Source organism: Artemia franciscana, chromosome 12 (assembly GCF_032884065.1).
Source record: "Artemia franciscana chromosome 12, ASM3288406v1, whole genome shotgun sequence".
Lineage (NCBI taxonomy): Eukaryota > Metazoa > Arthropoda > Branchiopoda > Anostraca > Artemiidae > Artemia > Artemia franciscana.
The window spans coordinates 880,056-897,056 of record NC_088874.1 but is presented as its reverse complement, the minus strand read 5'-3'; the positions used below and the strand labels follow the sequence as shown (position 1 = coordinate 897,056).

The window sequence follows — 17,001 nt, the reverse complement described above, 5'->3', positions numbered from 1 at the left end:
GTCTTCCCAATGGGGTTGTATGGACGTATTCGCGTTGACAAGGCTCCTCTGGTAGGTTCGGTGTAGCGTGTTCTTTGGTTTTCCCCCTTGCCGCATTCCTGTTGGTTTTCACTGGAGGATGGACTTGGTGTCCGGTTGTCTTTCATAATTTTAGCCAGTTTAAGAACTTCCGTGAGCGCTGAATCTGTTCAAGCCTGGTAAACGAGCCACTAGCCTGTCCGATACGAGTATTGATCTCTTTGTCTATTGTCCCTGTGTTCACTACTGTGCTTACCAGATATTTAAACTGAACATCCTGTTCTACATCCTTGTTGGCGCAGTTTATGTTGAGGGGTTATCCCGTGACAGCCATGCTTTTAGTTTTTAATGCATTTATCTTGAGGCCAAACCGTAGTGCATTTTCTCTCATAAAAATCCAAGTACTGCTGGAGTTCCACGTTCTCTCGTTCAAGGATAATGTTGTCGCCTGCGAACTCCATATCTGCAACCCTCTTTTAGTTTCTGATTGGAATTCCCTAATTTGTGCATCCGTGGAGGATGTAGTCTATCACCAGTATGAAGAGAAAAGGGGACAGGACACATCCTTGCTTTACTCAGGAGCTAATCCTGAAATGTCTTAATTGGCCTCCATTCATCTGTCCGCAACACTCCGTACTCTCGTAAAGGGCCATAATTAGCTTTACGAGTTTGTCAGGGACACCGTAGTATTTGAGGATTTTCCAAAGTGTATCTGGATGGATAGAATCGTGTGCTTTCTCTAGGTCTATGAAAATTAGGTAAAGTTTCTGTCTCCTCTCGTTTGTCTGTTCTAACATCATTAATAATGCAAAAATGAGATCTGCAGAGGAGCAATTTGGGCGATTTCAAGAATAAGCAAAGGAGTCCGATATATTGGGGGGAGGGGATTGATTAGTTCTGGACGGTTTTTGAAATGGTTGACCCAGACTTCTTCTTTCTCTTTCTCTCCTGTGACTATTCTTCCGATTTTGCCCTTGACAAGACTTTTAGTTTTTCGCCGCTTGCCGATCATCTCGTTAGTGATCCTGTAGATGGTCTTGGAATCTCCTTTTTTGTTACCGTCTCTGCTTCCACTGCCTTGCTCTCCAGGAAATTCCTTTTTTCATATCTCGCAGTTTTCTGTACGAGTTTGTCCTTATCCCTATACGCCTGGAGCTTCATTACTGCATCATTCTGGAGCTCTGCTGAAACTAAATATTTTTTCAGGGTTTTTCGTTCATTGATCAAGTTCCAAGTTTTATCAGAGATCCACCAGTCTTTTTGTGTGTTTTATGTCCAATTACTTCCTGAGCAACATCGTTGAAAGTGTTGCTGATGCTACTCTATAGTGTCACGTCTCCCTCTCCTTCACCAAGATGACTAAGAGCCTCAAACCTGTTGTGGAGACTCAAAAAGGACTTCCTCCGGAATTCTGATTCAGCAAGCTTATCAGAGTCATATAGGGGAATCAAGAGGTCTGTCTTGTTTTTCAGGGGCTTTAGCCCGATCTTAGCGGCAGGGAGGGAATTTGTGGCCTGAGCCAGTTTCAGTTTCTCTGAGTATCCTCACGTCTTGGAGACCGGATCGCCATTCCTCGTTTATGATTATGTCGTTATAGAAAGCGGTCGATCTGATTTCTTGGTTTGCCGTCAAGAGAGGTCCATGTGTAATTGTGGATATTCTTGTGACGAAACTTCGTTCCACCAATCATTTCCGGAGATCATTTATGGAAGCCAAGTCCATAAGTAGGGCTCCATTTTCATTTAGGTCGCCATGACCATGTTGGCCAAGTACTTCTGGGCACTAGGATATATCGCCGTCTACTTTGGCATTGAAGTCTCAAGCGAATGTAACCATGTCATGACACGGTATATCCGTTGACACTGAGTTAAACGCTCCGTTGTCATAGAAACGCTCTTTAATCACCTCTTCAGCATCATTCATCGGTGCATGACTACAGTCACTTTAATGTGGTGTCCCTGGAACATCGCAAACATTACTCTTTCATTGACAGGAGTCCAGCTGATGATGGATTTCGCTGCCTTTTGGGACATTAAGATTGCGACTCCTGCTTCTCGTTTCTTTTCTTGTCCACTGTAGATTATTGTTTGGCCATTACCGAGTGTTTGTTTGCTAAAACTGTTCCATCTCACTTTTAACAGGGCTACTGTGTCGAGATTATAGGTGACTACTTCTTGCACGACCTGCTCGGCTTTGGTTAGGTGCCACATTGTCCGTACATTCCAAAAACTAATCGAAGAGGCCGTTTCTTGTCCATAATATCAGTCCGGAGACGATCCTTGTTGCTGTCATTTGATGAGTTTTATTCTGCATCAATGTCTCGATCGCTGATTGGTTTTGAAGGGCGAGGGACGCGAATCCACTGGCTAACCCTGCTCCTTTTTCAGGCTTGGGACTGGCTACACTTTCGTAAAGACGGAGTTGACATCAATCACGTTTACATCAATAATAAGCATGATAATATTGCAGACCACCAAGACGCAATCTTCTTGTTCTTAACGTTCACCCATACTTAGCATGTGCGTATATACTTGGTTAAGTTGTGCATAACCTTAAATTCTTTCAGTTGTGCACAAAAATGGATCCGAGATGTGTTTCAACTTAGCTATTTGACTGAGGAAATTAAGCATAAATTGTTGATATATCAAGAGTTATATCACGTTTAAGCAAACTATATAAAGACTCTTTAGTGTGCGTATTTGAAGTGTATAGACTGAAAAGAAGTGCATGTTTAAGGTATAAGAAACAAGTTTGTAAAGGTGACCTGTGTCTGGATTTATTGTAACTATGCTTCAAGTTTATGAAATCTGGTAATTAAAATTGTACATTTTAAAGTTTTTAGCCACTTTTTTTGTCTTCCTGTTCTTGTTTTTACTATATTGTCGTCACTATTGTCGTCACAAAATGTAGCATATGATTATCCGGTATGGCATTTGAAAATGGGGCCAAGTAGGTTGTGCCCATGTTTGTCCATTATTTCATATTTGCACACCATTTTTTAGAAAACGGTTAGCTTCTATGTCAGGAGCATTGCCCACAAAACAAAATTCAGATGATAGCGTAGTATGTGTGAATTCAAGGTTTGAAGACGAGGAGCTGGGTGGTGGGTTAATAGCACCTCCTCTGGGACACAAGAAGACATAACAAAAGTGTATAAAAATATAAAAATGACAGGTGTTTCGATGTAAATCCTCTTAAAAGTAAAGGTCTTGGTAGTAAACGTCCCCTCACCCCTGTGAATTTTTCTGGCGACGGTCTTGTTGTCCCTGGACCTTTTAGGACCTGGAGAAATCTGGGCAAGGTAGTCAGGAAGGATATGAGAAAGAACATAATGGTTGTTCCCCAACCCCCATTGCGCTTCCTGGTTGATGGGCCAAGAAACGGAGATCAGCACCGCTGGTAGGGACTGTAAAGTCCAATGCCGTATTCTTTACCTTTTTACCTTTTTTAGGACAAATAAGGGCTGAGCGCTGGTTTTTAGTCAACTGTAGAAACAAGACATAACTATGGTTCAAGTCTGATATATGTGGCCTCTAACGTTTGAAACGAGTGATACGAAAATGAGAAATTTTCCCATTTAGTTCCTGGTGTTATAAAAGGTGCTGGCAGCACTTGGTCCTTCCCACCCCCTTTTGTAAGTTTCCTGGTGGCGCATGATCATATTATGCTTAGCTCTTTTTTCATTTAGGGTGGACAGAGGCTTAAAGCTGGTTTTTAGCTAACTTTACCCACAAAACAGAGCTAAGATTGAAATGTGGTTTTGGGGAATTCTAGGGCTTGAAGTGAGGGTGTGGACATGTTAACATGGGGTATAACGTGGATCTTGGGTTCACACTTCAAATGTAAAACAAAAACAACAACCTGTCAGGAGAAGTGAAAATTAATTTTAGGACTTTATTATCGGTCAGGAATATGATTAATGGCTAGGAAAGGCCCGACCCCTCTCCTGGTGAAGAATCATCTCATATTTTTCCTTTAGAAAATATAGGGGTTCCACAAGGGTCTGTATTGGGGCCGTTACTTTTTTTATATATATAAATGACCTTCCAAAATGCATGCCTTCGGACAATGAATTACCAATATTGTTTGCAGACGACACAGCAATTAGTTTGAAGGCTGGCAGCGAGGAGGACCTACGAATGGCCCTCGAAGCTGTTGCTTTTAATGTAAATTCTTGGTTTCATGCTAATCGACTAATACCTAACCTAGAGAAGTCGGAATTGTGATTTTTGGGAGAAGTTCGAGAGCAGTGAAGCGTGTGTCATTTAAAACTATTATTATTGGAGCTTCCTCCATAAAAAGAGTGGATGTATTTAGATATTTAGGTACCTACATTGACTCAACTCTGTCTTTCAAGGCGCATATTAATAAACTCGAGGCAAAAGTGTCCAGGAATCTCGGCTGTTTGCATAGAGTAAAGTTCCTGTTTCCTTACAAAATAATGAGGAAATTATATTTTTCATTAGTGGAATGCTATTTTCAATATTGCCCGACCGTTTGGATGCTGACATTCCATTCACATTTACGAAGACTCCAAATTGTCCAAAACAAGGCAATAAGAATCCTGGACCTTTTTTTAACACACCCTAGAAGACAAAAGAATTATCTGAAACTAAAACATCATTTTTATTTCTTGATATTCTTCATTTACAACAAATTTTTCACCTTAATATAGGCATAGGGTTTTTAGAAATCCAACGTAGGGATAATTTTTTCAATAAAATGAAACTCTTGGTTGAAAATAAACATAGCCATTTATCAAAAGCAAGGAATAAGTTTCTTTTTCCTTTTATTAAAAATGAGAGATCCAGACTAAGTTTACGATATCAACTTCCTGAGATTGCCAATAAATATAAACTACTTGATTTAATAAATGAGTCACCATCACTCTATACATACAAAAAGAAATTGAAAGAGATAGTTCTTTCTGTCTATAGTACTGGGGACTGAATGTAAAGTGATTTATTTATAAATTAGTTTATAAGTCCCATCCGTGTCTACGAGTCGATTTTTTTCCCGCTTCTTCTCTCTCTCTCTCTCTCTCTCTTTCTCTCTTTTTTATGTACTCCGTGTGAGCTATTGAGGTGTAATTCCTTCTTCTTTTTTCTCTCTCTATTGTTAAAGGAGACAAAACGAGTTGCCTCCCTGTCTCCTTTGTATAAGATTTATGTATATCGTTTCTTGTTTAATAAAGTCAAAGTCAAAGTCTCATCAATACTTCAATTTAAAAGCTAATAAAAAATAGGAGATTTGCCGGAAAGTTTCTGGAGCACAAACAAATCTTCCTAAGATTCGCAAAAAATTCGGGGGATTCTGACGCATCACCAATTTCGGGGATTTTTCTTGAGTTACAGTACACTATGCAACACAGGTTTTAAAAAGAATACGGATGAAATGTTAACAAGATTTCACCCAAATTGACACGTTCTTGGTGTGCAAGGAAACACAGCAATAAAATAGGCGTTCAAGAGGTTTTTATTTGCTAAAAAATAGAGTTTATTCAGGATGACAAAATTAAGGTCAAAATATGAAAATTGCAAAGTATGAACCGATAGACTTGGGTCTTCAGGTTTTCAGAATTGGGATATCAGAAAATTTAATTGTATGATGAACGCAATCACTTGATAAACATATTTGAAACCAATTTCGATTAGAGGAGGGGGGCATGGCTGTGAAAAGATGATGAAATTTGAGACCATTACCACAAGGTCGACATGGAAATTGTTTAACATTCCAGTATTTTCTATTATGTAACCTTGTTTATTTTTTCCAAACAAAAGTGTAATGAGGAACTCGTCCAGACTCGCGAATGCTTGACAATATCCGCCTTCAAATCCTTGCGGGGATTCTTTGTATGCCGTTTATGTGGGGAAGGACATACCTATCCTTTTCCTTAAAGCTCTGTTTTAGCACTCATGTGCCCGATCTGTATTCAATACAAATCTTTTGTATTTTTTAAGCCTTTCCAAAGATGAAAGAAGACAAAGATTTATGCTTCAAGTTCAACAAGAAGAAGAAGAAATTAAAAGGAAGAAAGTGAGGGAAGAGCTAGCAAAAAATCATGAAGCACAATGCTTTGCTCTTGGTCTAGACCCAAAAGATGTACCTCTCTTCTTGGACCCTACAACTGGTGAACCATTGGTTCAGCCCCCTCCACCTCCTGAGCCAGGGGTTGACCCATCAAGTCTTACTTACTATATTGACCCTCTAACCGGACAATGGACTGTGTATATGCCAGGTAGACTTTTTTGCTTACTATTATTTGGGATTTATTTTATAGTTTCCTAATTGTAAGTAGAGCAGAGGTGGAGGGGAGGACAGCGATCGAATTCGTACTACGTAATCAGGCGGTGTAATTAGATACTTTGTTGTGAATTTGTAGGTATGTCTAATTGAAATAGATTAAACATCTATAGAATAAATAATAAAATTTTATAAATTGAAAAGGCAGTTTTTAAAATCATGAGAATTATAATATGCCTTCTTAAGCTTGATAAAAGAATATTTGTATTGATTTTTGTTTCCTGTTTCATTTAGTTGATTTACAGTAATTTTACTTGTGCTTAAATCTGTCCCGGTTAGTTTTTACCATTTTATTTATTATGTACCTTGCATTGTTTAATAAATGCTTTCTTTGTCCATATTCAGGGGGTCGACTCGCCTCCTTCGTAACGTCTATTTGAGGACACTCCCCTGTCTCTTATAAATATCTCCTGGCAACCCTTTCCCCGAAGCTTTTGCCGCGAAACCTATAATTATAAATAGTTTGTTTAGTTGTTCCTGAAATCCAAGTCTAAATGCCTCGTATACAAATCGGTTGCATTAATTCAAAAGGTGCTATGTGAAATTCGTCTACTTTAAAAATTAAATCTATAGAGCTGGACAAACGTAACTTTTTCGGGCACCGATCTCGGCAGCTCAGTGGGCAAACGATAGCAGTACAAAACCAATGCCACTTGCGCGAGATTTTCAAAATTAAACATCATGGACATTCTAAGTCAACTGAAAGCTATCAGTAGTCGTATGTTAGATCTTAACTTATTATTTAGTTCTTTTATTGCTGCTAAGTTCATTTATTATTAAAATGTTTAATATTTTGAGTTTTATTTCATTCAAAAATTTTAATTTAGATTTTCTTAATTCTTTCATTATTACTTATTGTGTTTTTTTATTATTAAGTATTTGATTATTACTATTATTATTTAGTTCTTCTGATTTTCCAGCCGAAGGGAAGGAAACAGTTGAGGATATCGTTTTTTTGGTGATCACAATGAAATACTGTGCTGTTTTTGTAAATCAGCACCGAAAACTAAAAGCTCAAATCCATGCCGTTTTCATTGTAAATCGGGGTTGACTTGGTAAATCGGCGTTGATTTGGTAAATCGACGTTGGTTTGGTAAATCTGTGCCAAAAAAGCTACGTGTATCCAACCCTTAAGCACATTGTCTCAAGCCAAACAAGTTATATTGATTGGCTCAGTCCATTTTTTCCTATCTTGTTTGGTTCTTAATATACCAAATTTTGAGGAACTTTAATTTTGAGTGACAGGTACTGGCCTTACATGGTACCAAGAGAAATGCAAAGGGTGATGTTACATCTCTTTTGATGTTGTTATTTACATAACCGACAAGGGCGTATCCAAGATTTTTGTTCGGGAGGAGAGGGGATACAAAAGAATTTGCAAATTCCATCAAAAACTTGTTTATATATATTTTTTTTTTACTTTTTTAATGAAGTGGACAGAATTTTCGAAGGGGAGGGGGATTCAAAGTCTGTAACCCCTCCCCCTCTTGATACGACCTTGATGGTCGACTCTGAATATTTTTTTTTGCTGTGTGTATTGTATAATTTTGTTTATTTTATTTATTTTTTATACACTTTTGTTTATTTTTATAAAAAATTTCTTATATTTTATTTATTTTATTATATACTTTTTACTTATTTTTTATTTATACACCTGCCACGAAACCTCTTGGACTGCAGGCACAAAAAGGAGAAAAAAAGCCCTAGCGCATACTTTATTGTGAGGGCCCTAGAAAAATGTCTCCCTCCGCAGAACAGACTTTGAGGTTGTATTTGGTTTGTAGACTCTTTTTAAATTTATGCCAAGTAACATATCGCCTTTTGAAATACCCCAGCAAAAATGTCTTTAATAATCATTAATTTCTACTTCAAATACAGGCGAAAAGAGTAAAAATTTAAAGAAGCTCATCAATTCTTCTACAAACTTCGAAAGAAATGAAAAATTTGTGGAATATACCTCTATGAAATGGGAAACTTGAAATGCCAAAATATTTGAAAATCTTTTGTTAACGAAGATTAACGATAAATCTTATTTGATGGCTAATATTTGAGAAAAGAGAAATAGGTTTTCCAACAGCAGTGTAATGAGGATAAAGCTGAGTATTAGAAATTCATTTCAAGCGAAAATATACGGATTGATAGATTTATTGGACAGGCAAATTTATTGGACGGATGAAGCTATTGCCTCAGAGGGAACTTCCACACAAAGAGTATCTTAAAACAAGGAATAGGCAGGATCTAGCTAAGGAATAGGTAGGGAACAGGTAGGGTCTAGTTGGGGAATACGTCGGGTCTAGTTAGGGAATTGGTACGGTCTATTTAGGGTCCTTTTTTCATTACTTTTAGTCTATTATTTATTTATTTTGCTGCTGTGGTTTAAGGGTGCCGGTTTTTGACTATAGCTGAGTTTGTAGTCATCTTCTGTAATTATTTTCTTTTCCATTGTATCACGTATTATAATGTTAATTTGTTATGCAGCGAAATTAGTATGAAAATCAAAAGAACTTGAACTAGTATAGGAACTGATTGGGTATAGTTAGGGAATAGGTGGAGTCTATTTAGAGAATAGGTCGGATCTAGTTATGGAAAAGGTGGGGTATTGTTAGGGAACAGGTAGGGTCTAGTTAGGAAATTAATGGGGTCTAGTTAGTGAATAACAAGGTTTTAGTTAGGGTATAGGTAGTTTCTAGTTGAATAATAGCTAGGGCTTAGTTAGGGAACAGGTAGGGTCTAGTTAGGAAACTGGTAGGGTATAGTTAGGGAATAGGTAGCGTCTTGTTTGGGAATAGGTAGAGAATAATTTTCACACATATCACAATTTTTTTTGCTTTAAATAGTTCTGAAATAAATGATCTCCCATGGAAAACAGCATGAACAGTCGTGATAATTGATAGTACTGCTATTTAGCTGCTTCTTTAACCGAAATATCACACAATTTTGTGTTTCCTTTGCAAAATTGTATGTTTTCACAAATTTCCTCTTGGACAAATATCCTCTTATTTTTCTTACAATTCTGCCGTTGTTACAATTTTGGAAATTTGTATCCCCCCTCCCCAATCCTCTTGCTCTACGGTAATAATTCGATGGTTATAAATATGGGTCATGCTCTTTCTATACGGCACATTATAACCTTTATTGCAAAAAGATGGAAGGGTAGGGATTGGGACTAACCTCCACAATGATCAAACTCCCCAAAAGAAATATTTGATCAGCTTATGGGTAGGATCATATTTAATTAGGCTATGCTGTGTATAGACAAATACTAGCAAGAAGTAATCGTAAATCACTGAATGTGAAATTTACTTATCTTAAAGTTGTAAAAACATTTATTGATGACTGAACCACAAAAAACTGTCAAAACAAACTTACATTCAAAATTTTCTAATAATTCTACCCATCCTTAAACATATATTCTGACCCTACTCCCTAAAGTTTTTGTTTCTAGTTTTGTTTCTAAATTTCTTAGTAATACCTTCAAATCATTGTTTCTTATTAGTTTTGTAGACCTAAGTCAAAGTATTTACCAAATGTACTGTCAAATAAATTCAAAATAAAGCCCAAACTCTGTATATCAAACCCAAAATGTTACCTCTTCGCATTTTTAAAAAATAGATTAAAGTTACCTAATAAATAAAAATAAAATTACCTTGTGTGAAAGCATTTTTAATCGTCTAAATTCTTTTTTCTTATTGTCACTATTTATAACTTGGTACAAGAATACGAATTTTAAAGAATATAATTAAGTCTTTTGTCTAATTAATTCATTTATCTTAAGAACACCTACACAGAACTAAATTCATAGTTGTGTCTTTTTGCAACCAGGTTCTTATCAGGTCGCTATGGACGAATTACCAGAATTCAAATCTGTGCTTGATTTGGACTTTTGAAAAGTGTTAAACGGTCATGATATAGAAAGTTGTCCTTGAATAGTTATAAAATATCCCGTGACTACCCTATGCTTTCATTAATATTAAAATATTTCAATCTTTTGAAATCATTTCAAAATTTAGGGGGCACAAGTTCCAAGGATTTTGAAAAATACTTTTTTGATAACTTGGTACAGGAGCACGAATTTCAAAGTATGTAATTAAATCTTTTCTCTAATTAATTCTTTATGCATATATTGGATTCTTTTGTATTCTTTCAACAAAACAGGGAAACGGGGATATTGAAATATTTGAAAATATTTTTTCTCATAAAGATTGAAGATAGATCTTATTTAAAATTTTATCAGAGTTTTTATCAGAGATTTTTAAAAGTAGAACTCATTTAAAGAAACATCATAATGAAGTAAAGGTTTTTTCGATATACAATATATTTTTTCGGACACAACATGTTCATATGACCAAATTGCCCTTTGAGGTCGCCCTCAAATTGCCCATTATCTATTCTTTATAAAGCTCGATTAATCTTGGGATGTTAATTTGTTGTTGTGTTTTTACTGATTATGATGAATTAACTAAAAAAAAAAATTTCCGCGAAAAAAAGTTTTTCAAAAGAAAGTAAAGAGTCATATTAAAACCTAAGCAAACCAAGAATAAGAATATGTAACAATTCAAACTTTAAACAACCAAAAATTACTGTTAATGGATGAAGGAAACCCCAAACGAACAAAAATTTAGATAATCGCGTCAAACATAAATAAAACAAATACTCACATAAATAAATAATAAATTCCGAAACGATAAATAAATAAATTCTGAAACGAGTCGAGCTTAAAATGAATGGAAATTATTAAAAGCAAGGGTAAGTCTTCTGTCCCCAACCGTCCTAAACCTTCTAATTGCTATCACGTTAATTATTTAATTTAATTACTATAATTATGTTTTAGTATTGTGAAGACGAATTTGTTGGTTGGGGATTGACCAGTATAAGTTAAAATCATATTATTTTCATGGTGTGTGTTGCTCGTTTCGTTTGGTCTTCAAGTTATTAGTGAAATGCGGGCTACTAATTGTTTTAAGATTTGTTTATATTTATTTGTTTTTATCCTTTCTTCCTTGTTTCCCTGGCCTTGAAACCTTTCGGGGAGTGGGGATGAGCTCTTTTGTATTTTGTGATAATTTATTGTTGAATAGATTAACTCTGACGTGTTAGTTACTTTTTGTTGAAAATTATGTTTCGTTTTAAACAGTGTGGTTTGATTTTTCGAAACGCTGACAAAAATAAAAATAAGACGAAGATATTAATTAAGATGACTGGAAAGGACTAATGAAAATAAACTGAATGTTTAACGTATAATAATTTTAAATCCTGGTAGTCTCAGAAATTTGAGGTTCAAGAGTTAACGGATTTTTCTGATTTTTCAATGTCATAATTTTCAAAGAAAAAATGTTGAAATGTATTTGGTGAATTTAAATTAAAATCCGAAAATTTATCTTGATTCTTATTGGGGCTTTTTAAATTTAGTTTCTAATTTTAATTTGATTTTTGTAAAGGCTCTTATTTTTTGCGTCTATTTTACTTTAATTTTTGTTCGAGGTCGTTTCGTTCTGACTATTTTCGGGGTCTTTTCATTCTGGCTTTTGGCGCGTGTTGATACAGATGCCTTTCTATTGACCCTACTAAACTTATAATCTTTTCTTTTTTTTGTGCGAAAAAGAAGCTTCGCTATTGTATTTCCTTATTAAAATAAAGTAACTATACATACAATTGCTGTTTTTTGAAAATGGTTTTAATGCAAAAACATTTTTGTATAATAGTCATTTTTAGTCATGTTTCCTGTTTTTTCTTTAAAATTTTGGTTGTTGGATATTTTGCGGTCGTTTCTGTTCGCATGTTCCAAAATTATTGTGACAAAATGTAACGTTTGTGGCTTTTTTAGTTTAGCTGCAAATCCACTTGATGGGTGGACAGACACTATAACTTGCCCACAATTATAAATATTCTTCAGTTTTTAGCCAACCAGTTTTCAGTTTTCAGTTTTTAAGCCTTTTTTTCTGAGCTTTAGTTGCCTTTCCTGCTAGATAGGGTGGCAGTTAGGACTCTTGGCTCTCTCAAGCGGTCTGCAGTTTTCTGCCTTCACAAATGTCTTCTTCTTTCCGTTCTGTGGCCAACGAACTCTCAGTCTTCATTTTTTGTTGTCTCTCTCTGCTCGTTTCACCCCCTTAAGCTGGTAACTAAGGCCTTCTGCCCTTACTTCACTTGGGTGGTGCTCGGGTCTTCAGCCCTCCCATGATATAATTACGGTGTTGTTCCAAGGCAAGTCCTTAGCCAGGTCTTTTTTTAAGTCTTTACTCATTCACATGATTCCGAGACAATTCTGCAATTGGCTCTAGTATAAAAAGATCCATTGTTTGATTTGGTTTAAATTAGGACCGTGAATCCCCCTCATTTGAAGCTCACTGACTTCGAAATCCTGATTAGCAAATAATAGAGACTAATATGAGCTTTTCTATATTAGGACATTTGTTTAAGTGTATACGATAAATTTCTGCCGCTTGAATAGTCATTCTACTGCAAGCGAAGTTTTTGGAAAGACGCCAAAGAGACTTTCCGCTTAAAGGAAAAGTTTGTATCTTGTCAAAGTTGTTCGGGAAGATCTATGAATAAAGGTCACTTTTTGCCAAGCAATAGGTCTCCCGAGATGGGATTTAATTTATCCCATCTGGTTGTTGTTAGGGACATTTGACAGTGTGCCAAATCCAATTTCAGATAAGATCTCAACTTGTCAGGATCTCTCTCGACACACAATCCCTAAGGAAAACAGTTTTTTCCTATTACTGCAAAATCGTCTCTATTTTGCCTGATTTCAACTTTGTTGCTGTTAGCCAACAGCAATGTATTTTTTCTTTCTTTTTTTTCGCGAATCGATCAAACTTGCCCAGATTAAAGGGTGATATTATATAAACATGCATAGATTTTATATATATATATATATATATATATATATATATATATATATATATATATATATATATATATGTATGTATATTTATATATATTTATATATATTATATATATATATATATATATATATATATATATATATATATATATATATATATATATATATATATATATATATATATATATATATATATATATATATATATATATATATATATATATATATATATATATATATATATATATATATATATATATATATATATATATATATATATATATATATATATATATATATATATATATATATATATATATATATATATATATATATATATATATATATATATATATATATATATATATATATATATATATATATATATATATATATATATATATATATATATATATATATATATATATATATATATATATATATATATATATATATATATATATATATATATATATATATATATATATATATATATATATATATATATATATATATATATATATATATATATATATATACATACATATATGTATATTGTTGCTTCTAAAGTCTTTCATGCACTTAGAGATACCAATTCACCTAAATATAAGGAAGAGGCAAAATGTATTCTTCAAAATCTGACTGTTTTTCATACAGTTTTGTTGTCTTTTTTTGCTTTAAAAAAAAAAAAATGAAAATTCGAAAAGAGTGCATTTTCAATGCAATTATAAAAAATGTTTTTTTCAAAATCTGAGTGTTTTAACGTAGTTTTGTTGTTTTTTCCCTATTTTTAAATGAAAATACGAAGAAAAATATGTTTTTCATGCAGTATTGTTGTTTTTTCCCTTTTTTAAATGAAAATACAAAAAATGGGTTTTCAGTTTAAGTATAAAAAATGTAGTTTTCAAAATCCGGGTGTTTTTCATGCAGCATTGTTGTTTTTTCTCTTTTTTAAAATGAAAATACGAAAAGGAGTGTTTTTCAGTTTAAGCAAAAAAAAATATATTTTGCAAAATCTGGTGTTTTTCATACAGTAGTTTTGTTTTTGCTCTTTTTTAAATGAAAATATGAAAAAAAGTGTTTTTCAATGGAAGTACAGAAACAGTATTTTTCAAAATCTAGGGACACTCACCCCTCCCCAATACATTACACCCTTGTCACCATTGTATAAACTATTTACATCTTTAAAAATGAAGTCTGATTTCCACCAGTAGTGGTTTATAAAGATATCTAAGGTTGCTGATTGAATAATCTGATGCTACTACTTTAATATATACATGTGCAATTAAAACATGTTAAGTGCACGCTAAAAAAAAAAAAAAAAAAAAAAAAAATCTTGGATACATCATACCTTCTTGAAAATCAGAATCATGCAAGGAACTTATATATCTGTGACCCGAGGACTTCAATCGAAGCCCTTTAACTCGTCTCCCCTCCAAAATAACCGCTTTTGCCCCAATATCACTTGTACAGGGTTCGCCCCATATATTGTTTGTCCTTCGACTCATGGTGGTTCTGAAACTATCTGACGAGTGGTGCTAAATTATTAACTATTAATCATTAAATCGATCTAAGTACCAAGGATGGTGAAAATGAATCGTGATTGTTTTAATTGGTTAATTGGGAACTTGCAAAACCATATACTTTTGAGGTATTTGATTACTATTACAAGGCTAATATTGCAATATATAAGCGGAATATCATTGTGTGACTTCTCTCACCACGACTAGTAACACAGTTTGTCAACTATTAAATAACATTAATATATTTAAATTTTCGGGACGAGAAGTATTGCTAAATTTAACTAATTAATTTTGTTATTGGTTTTAACGGCTCGATATGGCAACACTGATAACAGTCATTAAGATAAGGCTACTGTGACTGTCCTAAATAAATACAGACGTATTAGACGTTTCAGAAATTGAATATAATTCCTAGCAAAGTTTTTATTGAAGACGTAAAGTTTGTATTGAAGACTTAAAGTTTGCATTTAAGACTTAAAGTTTGTATTGGAGACTTAAAGTTTGTATTGAAGACGTAAAGTTTGTATGGAAGACTTAAAGTTTGTATTGAAGACTTAAGTTTGTATTGAAGACTTAAAGTCTGCATTTAAGACTTAAAGTTTGTATTGAAGGCTTAAGTTTGTATTGAAGACTTAAAGTCTGCATTTAAGACTTAAAGTTTGTATTGGAGACTTAAAGTTTGTATTGAAGACATAATGTTTGTATTGAAGACGTAACGTTTGTATTGAAGACTTAAAGTTTGTATTGAAGACTTAAGTTTGTATTGAAGACTTAAAGTCTACATTTAAGACTTAAAGTTTGTATTGGAAACTTAAAGTTTGTATTGAAGACGTAAAGTTTGTATTGAAGACTTAAAGTTTGTATTGAAGACTTAAGTTTGTATTGAAGACTTAAAGTTTTTATTGAAGATTTAAAGTTTTAATTGAAGAATTAAACTGTGAGGCCAAAATTGCGATATTAATCCTATAAGAAAATACATATACATAAAAAAAAAAGTTTTTTTAGGGTTTTTGAGTTGTTTGTTCACAATTATAAGGCTATTGCTACAATATAAAAGTGGAATATCAATGGGCGGCTTCTCCGTCCATGACTAGCAACACAATGTTTCAACTACTGAATGAAATTAATTACTCATTGATAAAAACTCATTAGGGAACATGCCTACTATTAAAGAGTACAAAAACTATGCCAATAATGATAATATAAAATTACTTTAAAATAACAAAAATAAAGAGCAGATAAAAATTGAAAAAAGCTGAAATTATCTTTTGTAAGATATCGATATTGTATTAAGCACTTTTTGTCAATATTTTGTGATTTCCCCTATCTCTTACTATGTCGCTTAAGTAAAACCATTCGAGTGTAAATCAGGTAGAAAAATGGGGATTGGTATAAAATTTTTCTTTTATTATCTGCATCCTTAGCTCAATGGTAATTTAACGACTTTATTAATTCTTCCCTCTTTCCGTTGGAATTCAAAACAAATTCTCTTTCAAGTTCAAACCCTAGTAAGTTTGATTCGAAAAAAACTTAGTTTTTATCGGGATGGCAGTTTTGGCTCTGACGAAAAATGTTATTTTTCAAATTGAAAACAAATTCCATTAACATATTATTTCCAGAGCTAGACTTTAATTGAAATAAATGTTAAGATATCACTAGATAATTGGATAAGACGGAGAAGTAGAATAACAAGGCATGTTTAATTATTTATTTAGTTTTATGATCAATTTTCCAAGAAGGGGCTCAGATGACAAACTTGTGTGTTTTTTTTTCAAGTCGCAGAATTTTTTATCTCTTCTTCTACGTTTGTGGTCTTTTTTTTATATTTCTTTTGTTTTTACTCAATATTATGAATTTGTGAGAGTTAATTTTTTGCATTAAAGATTATCTTAAATGACCACATATCATGTTCTATTATCTTATCTTTTCTTAAATATTAAATATTTAATTAAATATTCTCTATTCTATTATCTTTAATTAAATATTCTATAATCTTAAATGCTCAACGATGTTATCACCATAAGATGCTACTTGATACCTTCTATATACGTATCCCTTTTTTGGCAATTTTTTTTCCTCCAGGACGTCCGTTTCAAAAAAAAATGATCACACCTCCTTTCAATATAGGGTAATATAGAAGAAGTAAGTCTATACTTAATTTCAACTAATCGCTAATTTCAAATGACAAAAGTGAAATATCAAAGGCTTAACAACCTGCTTTTTATTGCTATTTCAATTCCGTAATATGTTTGCTTTTTAACACATACATCTTCAAGGATTTCCTGAAAAAGTCAAGCGTGCCCTCTTCTT

General features: G+C 33.4%; 1 protein-coding gene across 1 annotated transcript in view; it reads left to right on the top strand.

Moving 5' to 3' along the window:
• LOC136033550 (histone-lysine N-methyltransferase Set2-like) overlaps positions 1–17,001 on the top strand; it is a 178,614-nt gene that overhangs the window by 94,119 nt on the left and 67,494 nt on the right. The window contains exon 10 of the mRNA XM_065714296.1: positions 5,979–6,256. Within this exon, the coding sequence (XP_065570368.1) occupies positions 5,979–6,256 (278 nt within the window). The remainder of the gene's footprint in view (positions 1–5,978; positions 6,257–17,001) is intronic.